This window comes from Natrix helvetica (assembly GCF_964273705.1).
Source record: "Natrix helvetica genome assembly, chromosome: 1".
Lineage (NCBI taxonomy): Eukaryota > Metazoa > Chordata > Lepidosauria > Squamata > Natricidae > Natrix > Natrix helvetica.
The window spans coordinates 132,809,063-132,822,723 of NC_138548.1; the positions used below are offsets into that span (position 1 = coordinate 132,809,063).

The 13,661-nt window shown below is 34.7% G+C and overlaps 1 protein-coding gene across 3 annotated transcripts in view; it reads left to right on the forward strand.

Annotated features, from left to right (window-relative positions):
- The window catches only part of PTPN4 (protein tyrosine phosphatase non-receptor type 4), a 113,552-nt gene that overhangs the window by 77,127 nt on the left and 22,764 nt on the right, over positions 1–13,661 (forward strand). For all 3 annotated transcript variants that reach the window (XM_081937942.1, XM_081937941.1, XM_081937943.1), the window contains 6 exons: positions 1,236–1,304; positions 4,534–4,668; positions 6,389–6,547; positions 9,275–9,440; positions 10,362–10,445; positions 10,535–10,591. In XM_081937942.1, coding sequence (XP_081794068.1) covers positions 1,236–1,304; positions 4,534–4,668; positions 6,389–6,547; positions 9,275–9,440; positions 10,362–10,445; positions 10,535–10,591 — 670 coding nt within the window. The remainder of the gene's footprint in view (positions 1–1,235; positions 1,305–4,533; positions 4,669–6,388; positions 6,548–9,274; positions 9,441–10,361; positions 10,446–10,534; positions 10,592–13,661) is intronic.

The window sequence follows — 13,661 nt, forward strand, 5'->3', positions numbered from 1 at the left end:
CAGCAGCGCTGCACCCACCTCTGCCCTGCCCACTTCTCAGCAATGTGCCCCCGCCTCCTCTTCCTCCTCAGCAGAGATACTGAAGCCAGGAAGCTGAAATCTGGGACTGGAGAACAACCTTTTCTGTCCCCTTACCAGCCCATCTGGGAAGATGAGGAACGCGAGGGGGATCCCTCCCCCACCCCGCGGTTGGGCTCCGAACTAGCAGAGCCTCGTCCTTCTTTTTAAGCAGGCGATCTTTGGCTGCTGCACAAGCCACGCTGCCTTCTTCTCTCTGATAGCTGCCTGCTTAAAAAGAAGGACGAGGCTCCGCTGGTTCGGAGCCCATCCACGGGGGGGGGAGGGATCCTCCTCGCGTTCCTCATCTTCCCGGATGAGCTGGTAAGGGGACAGAAAAGGTTCTCCAGTTGGGACGGAGAGAGGGACAGACAGACAGAGACAGACAGACACACACACACACACACACACACAGAGTGAGTGATTGAGTGAGTGACAGACAGACAGACACACACACACACACATATACACACAGAGTGACAGACAGAGAGGAAGGGAGGAGAGAGAAACACAGAGAGATAGAGAGGGAGGGAGAGAGAGTGAGAGACAGAGATACAGAGACAGACACACAGACACACAGAAAGAATGACAGAGAGAGACAGAGAGGGGGGAGGGAGAGAGAGACAAAGCTACACAGAGAGAGAGAGACAGACAGACACACAGAGAAACAGAAAGAGAGAGAAAGAGAAAGAAAGGCAGAAAAAATGAAAAAAGAAAAGAAAAAAAAGAAAGTGGGAGAGAGAGACGAAAGAAACAAACAAAGAAAGAAAACTTATGTGAGGAAGTGAGGAAGAAAGTGATGACAATGACTGCGTGGATCTGTCCTTCCTCATTTCTGATAGCAGCGAAGAAGAGGAATTCTTGGGGTTCGAATAAAAACATTACAGCCTTATTTTTGTTACTTTCACTGAAAACTGTTCACTGTTTACTGACTTTACTGACTGTTAATGAGAGTAAAGATATGTTACATGGTTGACATAAAATTGTTCTTAAACTGCTGTTAACTTTATACAGTTGATATAAAATATTTTACTACAGTATTTGGTTCAGAATCTTTTTTTTCTAGATTTTCCTCCTTTAAAATTGGGTGCGTCTTATATTCCAGAGCGTCTTATAGGGCGAAAAATACGGTACTTCTTATTTTTCTTTACAATCTCAATATTACGCTTCCATTTCAGTGGGAGAACAGAAGTCCAGTCTGTACAATATGGCAAAGAAAGGGCAAACAAGGACAGAGTGTTTGCCAGGTAAGCAATTAAGTGACTTACATGCAGTATGATTAACATATTCATATAGCCTCTTATTTAGATTTATCCTTACTCTCAAAATTTATTGGGTATAACCAATCAATAATAACCCTGGATAGAAGTTCTCTTGACACATAAAATTTTAGACACATGGAAGAAGGAGCAGGACTGGGTTGTTGCCATACTTCCCATTGAGACATGCCAGCTGATCAAGACTCCATTGGCTTTCGGCATTGATGAGTAAGATCTGATGGAAATCTTGATACACAAAAATTCAGAATGCCATTTACTCTTTACACATATTGTTTTCTCTGTTTGTTCAGTTAACTCCATCTAGAATATCTCCTGCTACTATTCTCTTTGGGTCATAGACTTGCCAGAAACTAATGGAGTTCAAAAGTGATATTGTGGAGCATTTTTTATCTAGATCCGTTTGGTCTAGTGTTCACGTGTCACACTAGAAACCAGGAGATAGTGAGCTCTAGTCCCACCTTAGGCATAAAAACTGGCTGGGTGACCTTGAATCAGTCACTCTGTCTCAGCTCAACCCATCTCACAGGGTTGTTGTTGTGTGGAAAATAGGAGGAGGAAGATATATTGAGTCTGTTTGCTACCTTGAGTTATTTATAAAGTAATAAAGGCTGGGTTTTTTAAAAAAAATCTTTAAAATAACACATTGCCAAAAATTAGCAATATAATTTCTGAGTATTTTCCATCAATAGAAGCAGTAACTGAAAACTGAATAAAAAGATAAAAAATCCCACCTCTTCAATCACAAAAAAAAAATTGGAAGGACTGATTTGGACTTGCTTATTATTGGCCCCAGTTTCTCTAATTGGACACTAAAAATTATACTGTACACCTTTATATTATAAAGCATTCCTCTATGGTTACCAGTAGTAAAAACAGAAACGCAATTTCAGGTGAAAGGCAATAAAAAACAAAATTCATGTTAATGAAGATTACCATAGAAGAAAATGAGCAAAAGGAGGAAAGCAACAGAGAGATAGAAGGAGAAAACCAGGCAGGGCGAACTGAGTGAAAAGTTTGAATCTCTCAAGATGAAGGAAGAATCAAATGGCGAGTGGATTCTCGGGGTCAGAGAGGAGTGTTCCTGGACCATGCAGAGCGGATGAAGAGAGAAGGAACCAGAACCAGTCTAAGGCTTCCAAAAGCTAGTTGGTAATCATAATCCCTAGAAAGAACCACAATTGGGACCAGAAGTTCGGTTGCTAAGTAAGGTGGTCATTAAGTGAGATACATTCAATTTTACAACTTTTTGCCACTGTTGTTAAGTGAAGCACTGCAGTCATTAAGTGAATTGTATGGTCATTAATCGAATCCAGCTTCCCTCATTGACTTTCTTTGTCAGAAACCCTCTAGAAAGGTCTCAAATGACAATCCTGTGATCTCAGGACATTGCAACCTTAGAAATACACGCTAGTTGCAAAGCACCCAAAGTTTTGTCATGTGACCGCAACAGTCATGAGTACAAGGACTGGCTAGAAGTCCCTTTTTTCAATATTGTTGTAATTTCAGTTAGTAAATGAATGGTTTTAAGTCAAGGATTACCCATTCGCTTACCCTGGAAATCCAGAAAAGGCTGTTGGGAATACAAAGAAAGAAAGTCTTTTTAAATGGATTTTCCAAAGGAAAAGATGTGTTGCAGATGACAAAGACAAACTTTATGAAAAGAAGGACTAGAAGCCAGAAGAGTGCATTACTGTATCTATTGTATGGAAGATCACAAAAACTATTGAGGGTTCAATAATATTGTCTTGATTACACTAAAGGAGAGTGGAGCCTTTTTTTGGGCCCAGATCTTAACCTTTACAAAGTGAGTATTGTCAGCGTTGTCTTGTCAGTCATGTCGTTGTTGTCTTTGATTAGTTATTAAATGTATCTCAAGCACATAGATATTAGAAGAGGAAACTATATAAAGCTGTGGTAGTAGAAGATATACTGTTGTAATGAGGCAAATGCTTCTTTGAAATTTCCACAAAGAACAGGAAGTTTTGGTAACAGACATGAGTGGGTGGGACTGTGAGTTTCAAACATTTAATAATGCTCTAAACGTAGTTTTGACAGTTCAGTGTTTTTGCCTGGCTTATCAAGTTACTGAAGCAGTTTTCTGTTTGATCATTAAGGTGAGTTTTTCAAACAGTTGCATCATTCCTAGAAAGAAAATACATGCTCATTTAATCTACAAAAAGTTGGCAATATTTTTATCCAGGCTGCCTTATATTTTTCTTTTTCCTTATATTTTGGATAAGCAGTTCAAGTTTTGCAGAAAACAGAGCTTATCCCTGTTGTCCTTAAAAGCAATTTAGAAATGGTTTAACTCATAGAGATATGGTAGTAGTTTTTTTAAAGAAAAAACCTTTTCTAACAACCTTGTCTAGAAAATAATAACATTTGAGCTAGTAACATAGGGATACTAAGAATGAACATAAGCGTAAATAAATATAGTTGATATTATAATGATTGTGTTAGATAAATCTGTAAGATAAATCTCACACTTTAAATCAATTTCTATGAATCGTTGAAAAATGTGTAATCACTTGTATCTTTCACAGCTACATTATGGCTAGATTTTTAAAAACTGATTGTCATATTCAGCTATGGTCCAGCTAAGTCAATAAACATTCTTAAATTTTATTCAGAGCTGGAGCTTTTAAATGCACAAATGTGTCACATATCTTTATTTTTTGTGTTGCGTGTGTTCACTATATCTGAAGCCCTGAAATTGCAGCACTGCTTGTAATTTTGAAATAGAATTCTTCTAAAAGTCTGGATTTTTGTGTCCATGCTATTAATAATAATGTAAAGTTGGTTTGACTTCTCCATTGCAAGTGGTTTAGTTTGAATGCAATGAGGGACTAATTTATAGTTAAGAAAGAAAAGAAAGAAACTGTTTCTTTCACAAACAGCTTTCCTCCCCCCCTCCCCCATATGTGGCACTGTAGGTAATTCTCAGCTCTTAGCTATACAGAATTACTGTAAAATTTGCTCTGTCTTTAGTTCTTCTTCTTCTCGTTGCATTTTTTCTCTTCTAAATAGTCCCATAAGAATATATGTCTATCTTTGGAAAAAATGGTCAAATAACATGCACTGCATATCAGTGCCTATAAAAAAGAAGGCTAGTTTTATTTTATTTTATTTTTTTTAATTCAATTTCTAGTAGTTTCAAATACATCATTCTACGTAATTTTGTGTAAATTTGTTTTAGATCCCCAAGTAAACCTTTGGCTCGCAAATTGATAAGTGGGATGGACTGGGAGGTTGTCAGCAGAAATTCATTGTCTGATGACAGGTTAGAAACTCAAAGTTTACCATCCCGTTCTCCACCTGGAACCCCTAATCAGTAAGTAAAGTTGAATAATCCATTTACAACAAGTTACCTGTTTCTCATTTGATTAATAAAAGTAAATCATTGTAACATTATTTCTTGGTGTGCTAAAATAATGTCATAGTGAAGCACACACACATAACTGAGGCAGGATTTTGCTAATAGCTCAATATATTAGACTTTTTTAAGTGCTTGCATTTCCCAATTTCATTCTGGGAAAAGAAAACTTCCCACTGATAATAATTTTATTCAGTACCCTTTACTGTGAGATGTAAACAGCATGTTAACTTTAATAGGATAATATTCAGAATTATAATTAAACTTTGTCCCCTTTGAGCATTTTACAGTACAGCCATGGTTGAAAAAAAAAAGAATCTTGATTTATTTATAGCTAATTTCAGAATATTTTTCACATCTAGTTGACAGATTATATTTGTGCAGGAAGTAAATATAAAGCATCATTAAGGATGAGGGAAAATTGTCTTTAATATGTGTATAACACCTAATTTTAACTATATCTAAACCATTTTTGAACAAATTTTCTATGTGTTTTATATATAGTAGTTGTATAATATCTCTTGTATCTAGATTTCATTGTAATTAATAGGTTTACTCCTAAGAAAGTACATCTAGACATAGAATTTGATTGTATTTTGCATCATTCAAGTTGTATTACTTATTTTGTTGAAATTAATTTAAAACCACGGTGTTGTGTCTTGAATAACCTATGATTTATCCCTTTCATTTCTTGGTTACATTGTGGCTTTCCTTAAAAAGTATATCACAGCATAATTTAGCACAATGTGGCTAATCTGGGTTTACTTTAAGTTATGTAGGCTTATCCCATCTAGCCTGCTGTGAAGAGCAGAAAATTTTGAAACAGGAAAGTGAGGTTTGTTTAAATAAGCAATATATTAAGATAACTAGGACTTAAATATAATGGCAATCTGTGATCGATTTAAATCAGGAACTGGATGCTTTCACATTTTTTTCAGTTATATAAGCCTGTAATTTATCCAGGGCATTTATATAACTGAACTATAGTTTTAAAATATCTATTCAGGTTTCTCTTTCTGTTCAAATGGAACTTCCATTAATTTAGTTACATAAATAGTGAGTCTTACAGAATCAGTGCAGAAGACCATATTTCTGAACTCAGAACTCTGCACAAATACTATTATCTATCTATAAAGGTAATGCATTTTACTTCCTGTACAAGCTAAACCACAATCAGGGAGGTCCTCTTTATTCTTTGTGGCTGTTTTTCAGTTTCCTCTTTTTCTAGCAAGCTACATGAAAAGGAAGGAGATCAGTTTTTTTTATTTAAATATATATCTTGCAAAAATTCTTCAGAAGGAAAAAAAAATATTTGTACTGGAGTAATGGCGTAATATTAGGACACCATTTAGGATTCACGTTGGGGGTTCCTTATCTATTGATGCATGCCACACATATATCATTTGTATAGATGTCAGTCAGTGTTACAGATAGCCTTCAGTACTGTGGTTACAAATGTCTTACTGATTTCTAATATATTTCTTACAAACTTTGTTTTATTACTATTAATTGACTGCTTTTCACACCAACGGAAAGCATGCATTTAGGAGTGCAAGCAGTAGCATTTATAGAAACTGATTTGATAATTTCTTAGAAATGCTGGTAAAACTATTTAAAAGCACAGAACTTACAAATCTTTACTAATAGGTTAATGAATAACTGTTCTTTCCATGCTCAGTCGCAACTCTACATTTATTCAAGAGGGAAACCGTTTACGGCCATCTTCAGTTGGACATTTAGTAGACCATGTAGTCCATACTTCACCCAGTGAGGTATTTGCAAATCATCGGTCGCCTTCTTCTACACAGGCCAATAGTATAATTCTAGAATCATCACCGTAAGTTTGATTTTTGTAATCCTGAAAGACATTTTGTACTGCTATAACATATAGTCTTTTCATATTTCTTCCACATAGCTATAAGGTTGGCAGATCTCATTTTTATATTTAATTGTAAGTAAAACCAAGAGTAACATAAGGGATCTAATTTTGTATAGAATATAAACATATAGCATAATGATAGCAAATCTCATAAATTTCTAAGGTAGCTTCATATAAGCAATCTTGCAACCATCACACACACACATACACATTTGTGCAGTTGGAGATAATACTTATCTACCTTATAGTTCTGTAAATATTTTTAAACAGTGTAAGATAGCACGCTCAAATAGCCATATAAATATTAAATATGCATTAAACAATTATTAGAAATGATTTCTCATGTTTCCCTTGAATAAAATGGGTCATGACTCAATATTAATGTGTTAGAATACCACAGATTTAATCTTTTAAGGAAATTTTTGGAAAAATTAGTAGAATTCATATATATTGTACTAATACATTACTTGTTTTTAAGAAATATAATAACCTTGGAAGATACAGTATCAGATTTGTGTGACATAGCGCTTGGCTGAATAGGAAATTTTCATTTTTTTTATTTGATTATGCACATTGTTGAAAGAAACAATACAGAAACTACGTACTTGCACTCAAAGTATTCAACTTATATATCCATCATTTTAAACATTCAAAGGAAATTAATAGCTAACTGGGTGAATATAAAGTTAGGAAGTTTTTTTCTAGTTTATTCTTAATCCTCACACTTTATTATGGTAATACATTACAATGTATTACAATTGGAAGCATAGTATTATATTAGTCCAGTTTTGTGTATATGTTGTAAATTTTGTTTACTGTATCAATTTGAAAAAGAAAGAATTTAAACACGATAATATCCTGGATATGGATATTATTATGTTGTAATGGAAATGTTCCATAGCACTAAAATTGGGAAGAACAGTTGCTAAGTAATGCATACTGGTTTGTAAATCAGTAGCAATATATGAAATCATTTGTACCTTGCATTTCTATATGAGAGTAGTGAACTCACAAGCCTGCTAATTTAAATGAGTCTGAAAAGGAGTCAGTGACAACCTTGGTTATTTTTACTTGGATATGCTATTGTGGGAATTATATTGAAATTTTCAGTTTCGCAGTGTGAATTAATGAATTGTCATTAAGACTTTAGATACATGAATTTCTAGCAACTTGGGTAAACTATAGATGAATTACTGTACAGACTTGTCAAATTGCAAAATAATAGCATATTATCAGGCCAACTTTGAACATTATCTTCTACAAGACACTTCCTAAAGATTTCTACTAGTGCATTTGGATTTCAGTAACGGTGGATATAGGTGTGTTTGGGTCATCTGTCATACCTGGTTTATGGTGTAACCGTTTGTGCTTTTCCTTCCCCTTCCTCCTGACCATATCTGGAAACACTGATCTGTCATTTAATTTGAGATTGCCACAAACAGCATTAATATCTATCCCCCGCTTTGGAAAATGCCAAATAGGGAACCCAAATGTTTTTCCTAATGAAAGGAAATCAGCCATTCTTTGTCATGCAAGCATATAAACTGGGTGTTTAAAATACCATTGGAAACTCTGTAGTAGAATATAAAGCATATAAGCGGCCTAATAGAAAGTGGCAGAATTAAGCTTTTAGAACAAAATTCTTTCTCTAACACACACACACACACACACACACACACACACACACACACATATATGCCATATAAATTCAAACTTATTATTATATGCCATATATATATTGTATTTGTGCTAAATAAAAATATGGTTTTCTGCCTGGATGGTCCTCTGTAATGAGCCGAAGGACAGAAAGAGGGAGTAGTGAGCTCCCTCCCATACCAGGGGTTGTACCAGGGCGTACCAGGGGTTGTAACACAAAAAAGAATTATTTCTGTTGACCCTAATTTTAATTTTACATTTTTAATGTAAGAATATTAGTTAAAATAGTGTGCTTTTAGGGGGGGGGGGGCTTTCTACAAATAAGGGTATTATGCAGCCTCCTTCCTGTGTATATGTCTGTTGATATTTAGCAAAAACCATCTTTTGCAAGAGAAAGGTATTACTATGTTCTGGGAAGCTCAGAAGTATAGACATAGTTACCTGCACATAAACTGAAAGAAAAACATAAAAGGAAAAATCTATAACATATTAAGTGGGACTGAAAAACTGATCAGATTTGTATACTGAAGTGAAGGGGAATAAAACAGTATGAAACCGCATGAGCACAAAATAACATTTTATTGCAAGGTCCTAATTTGCAATTGGAATCATGAATATAAACAATATGCAAAAATTAGTGCTTTCACTGAAAGGCTGGTCTAGGTTTTGAGAAATTATATGCAGAAATTACAGCTCTTGTATAAACTATAGCTACCTGATTTCTTCCCACTGCAATGCCTTACAGCCTACATGAAGTCCTTCTTGGGTCTCTTGGCTTTTTCTAAGAAATTTTTCTCAAAAATATAGTGGGCTGCAGTGGGCAGAAGCAAATATGAAACCTCCCTCCCCCCCTCCAGCTTCTAATCATGTTACATTTAGATACTGTCTTCTATTCTGTTGGTTATTATGTCGATTATGACTTGTAATAAAATTCACACACCCATATTTTGGGTTGTCTTAGAGATGCATTCTTTTTAACGTGTAAATAAGTTTTCAACATGTATTTTTATTTTCTCATGTTATATGTAGGTCTCAAGAGACCCCTATAGATGGCCAACCACCTGCACTGCCACCTAAACAATCTAAAAAGAATAGTTGGAACCAAATTCATTATTCACATTCACAGATAGAATTGGATAACCATATAAATGAAACATATGATGATGATTCTTCCTCGTCTCCCGAAAAATCTACTGTAAGGGGTTTTTCACACTTGTTTCATTGGAATATATTAAAACAGTACATAGGGCTTATGTACATTGATTTCAATTATTGTAATTTATAAATCTGTTAAATGATACTTGCATGTTAATTTGCATTAGCTACGTATTGGAGAGACAGTTTGATGTAATGGTTAAGGCATCAGGCTAGAAACCAGGAGAGTTTTAGTCTTGCCTTAGACACAAAGCTAGCTGGGTGACCTTTGGCCAACCACTTTCTCTCAGCCCTAGTAAGGGGGCAATGGCAAATCACTTCTGAAAAACCTTATCAAAAAAACCCTTTGATTTTGTCCAGAAGGGGGGAAAAGCTATATTTTTCTGGTTTTTTTACACACAATTCTTCCCTAGCAATGGGATACTGTAATAACCAATTTCATTGTATTTATTTTGTACAATGACAATAAAGGCTATACTAAATAAACTATATCTGCATGCACTTATCTTACATCCCAAATACCGAATCCCTGTTTTTGAGCATTCAGCTATGTCTGTCTATCAGGAAAAGCTTCTCCTTCCTCTCTACATATCTAAAGTCTGTTTCAGAAAACTGAAAGACTATGAGAAGCAGAAGGACTCAACCTATGTTTGCTGGTTTGTTTTTCAATGTAGCTCAGTATGTTTAAAATCAGATTACATATTTTCTTTCTATCTTCCCTATGCAATTTTGTGCTTACATGATCATAACTCAATGAAAAACAATTGAGTTCCAATTATTAGAAGAAAATAAAATAATCCGTTTAGAAATTATAGATCTTTTTAAAATTCAGCTGTAGCTCTTTAGTAGAAGTTGCCGTTAGTGTAACAATGCTTTGTTTGAGGGGTCCTTGGTGCTCTCTGAGCTTGCTTGTTTTCTTATTGAGATTTCATTACCCAAATTACTTTGTTTTCATTTGCAGCCAAATGGTGGAATTCCTCATGACAATCTTGTTCTGATCAGAATAAGACCTGATGAAAATGGCAGATTTGGTTTCAATGTAAAGGTATTAAAAATTTTATTATATCTTTGGCTACTTTAATACTTTTGAGTTTTTTTTTTTTCATTTTTTCATTATTTATGTTTCTCTCAAAGGGTGGATATGACCAGAAGATGCCTGTCATAGTGTCTAGGGTGGCCCCCGGAACACCTGTAAGTCTGATTAGAGAAAGTTTGCAATGATGTATATGCTTAACATGCAGTACTTTGTTTAATTTTTTATTTCTTTACAACTATTTTCATAATAGTGAATTCTGATGCATTATTTTAACACTGGAAATGGAAACTTGGGATGTAAGAATTATAATTTACTTTATATATCTAATCAAAGGAGGTCTTTTAAAGTTCCTAGTTATTAGTTTTGGTTTTTTTAAAGTATTTTATTGTATTATAAGATGCAAGTAATACATTATATAATTTGGGTACAGTGATATTTATGTAATAAAGATGGTGCTTGCTTAACTAATTGAGGCTAATGATCTCACTGCTGCCATAGTTGTTAAACAAATCACCCACAACTCTTAAGTGAAACTGTGACTTGTGATTTTACTGCTGGTGTCTTCATTGACTGCTTGTCAGAAGCCAGCTGTAAAGCATTGAAATGGCAGTCAGGTGACCATGGGATGTTGGGACAGTCCATTGGTTGTGAAGTGCCAGAATCTCGATCTTGTGACTGCAGGGATGTTGTGAGAGGCGTGAGTGAAAGACCTGGTCATAGAGTTACTTTTTCAGCACCATCATAATTTTGAACAGTCACTTATCGGGGCAGTTATGAAGCAATGATTGCTTATATTAATCAAAGATTATTACTACTGTGATGAGTTAGGAAACTTAAACCTTTAAAGATTTTTTATATATATAAAAAAGAATCAAGTGTAGCACTAACGCCTGCAAAGTGCATTAAATATAATGAAGGTTTCCATTTTAAGTGTAATCCTTAATATAATGGTCTTTGCTGTATTGTTACTAGAGGTTTATGCATATTAAAAAATAAAAATAAAATGGAACGTAAAAGAAGTTACCCATAAAAGTATATTGGTATTTCGTTTATAATTTCCCCCTTCTTTTATACCTTTAGCAATTTGTAATATAAGTCAAGATGGTCCCTTGTGGTTTAATAACTGCTTGAAATTACAATGAGACCAGAATAGGTGTTTTATGACTAAAAAGCACATCTGGATGTCATAAACTATTATTCCACACACACCTTCCCCACATTCACAAGAGCATATTTTGGGCACTTGGCATCAGCTCACTTTTAGGATCAGGTTGTAGCATCCCATGGTCACATCACCGTGATTTCTGAAGTTTTTTCCTCTTTCTGGCAAAAAAAATACCCTCTCATTTACTACCATTGCGTTTGCTTAATGACCATAGATTCACTTAAGGATCATGATGGCTCACATAATGATAGCAATAAAAATATAAAATCTGGTCATGTTGCTTTGATTTACTACCATAATAACGTAACTACTAGAAATCCGATACCAATTGCATTTGTAAGTAAAGGACCACGTTTGTAGATACAGTAGAACCTCTGGTCACGAACGCTTCTGACTACAACCAAATTGAGCTTCCAACAAAAAATTCACATTTTTTTTTCACAGCCCATTTCCCTTTCTGCACCAATTTTTTTGTAAGTGCCAAATTTCAAAAATTAGGTCCAGGTCACAACCAAATCGGGTTACAACCAAAGTTATGGAATGAAGAATGGTCGGGACCAGAGGGTCTACTGTATTTAGGTCCCCTCAGATGCCGTACTGTATTTATATTCACCTTGCTCCAGCTCTATAATTTCCCAACTCTATAAGATCTTATGTAATGCTTAATCAAAGTGTTCAAAACACAGTGGGTAAAGTGAACATTGGGTAAGGATGCAACATTAAGAATTATATAGAACGTATAGAGAAAATGTTTTCTCTCTCTCTAATACAATATTTGGGTGTATTCCAATAAAACTGAATTGAGGGAACTTTAAACAGATAAAGAAAAATAAGTACTTTTCATGTTTTTAGATGTGATGATGCCCACTTATTTAGATTCTTTTAAGATGACATTACACAAATTGATGGAAGTCAGGATAGTCAGAGACTGCTAACCTTAACATTTGCCTTAAAGATCGGGCAGGGATAGATAAAGGATTATCTTTATTGTAGTTCAGTTAAAATCTCTATTGTAGTAAATAGATTATTCTGTGCTTTGCTAGTGAACAGTCAAAATTTCTGTTTGTGATATGTGAATAATATGTTAAACGATTACATCAGAGAATTCAGAATAGTTACTGTACAATTTTCTTTTGTTATTGTTTTATTGTTAAATGTATTTGCCACCCATCTTGTCGTGGGGTTACTCTTAAGTGGTTTACTATAATAAAAAGAAAGAAAATGAAAGTGTAAACAGGACAGAAATAAAATAATAGAACCATAAAATAAACAATGAAAAAGCAACAGAACTAGAATGTATCAATATGATAACCCAAAAATAGATGGGTGGGAAGGCTGGTAGCGAGGGTTTACTATCAGTCTAGTAGCTACCACCTTCAGTGTGGTACTCCTCCTTTGGGTCTCCAGGTCAACCAGCAGAGCCAGGTTTTCAGACTCTTGTGGAAGGATAGGACGGTGAGAACAGACTTTACAGGGTAAGATATTCCAAAGTGCGGGCTCTATGGCAGAGAAGGGTCTTCTGGATCCCAATAGTTGGAGTTCTTTGATCAATAGGACCCAAAATAGGCCCTCTGTGCTGGCATGAGTAGGATGGGCTTGTCCTAATAGGACAAGGCAGTTCATCAGATAGCATGGATCTATCTTTTTAACTATCTCATTCACCTAGCTTTCCTTATTCCAGTGTCCAACTTTATTCTTAAACAGAATAAAAATATTTTAGAACTTATTAGGACAATCTAAAGAAGTGTCAGAAACTTTTTTTCTGAAAAGGCAATATATAAATATAAAAAGTAAATAATGAACAAGTAAGCAATAGTTGTCTGTTCTTTTGATATGACATAAACTGGATTATTTAACGGTTGTATTTAGATATGAAACTCTGAAATACATAACTTAATATTATGATACTGAGTGTACTCTTCTGCTTTTCCTCTTCAAACACAGCCCTGAGGGAAATATTAAAAGCTTCTGTTATTGAATGTGTAGTTCAATCTGTTTTTGATAAATTATGGTTAGTGAAGAAAAGTCCATTTCAAAAAGTATTATTTGATGCTTTTACT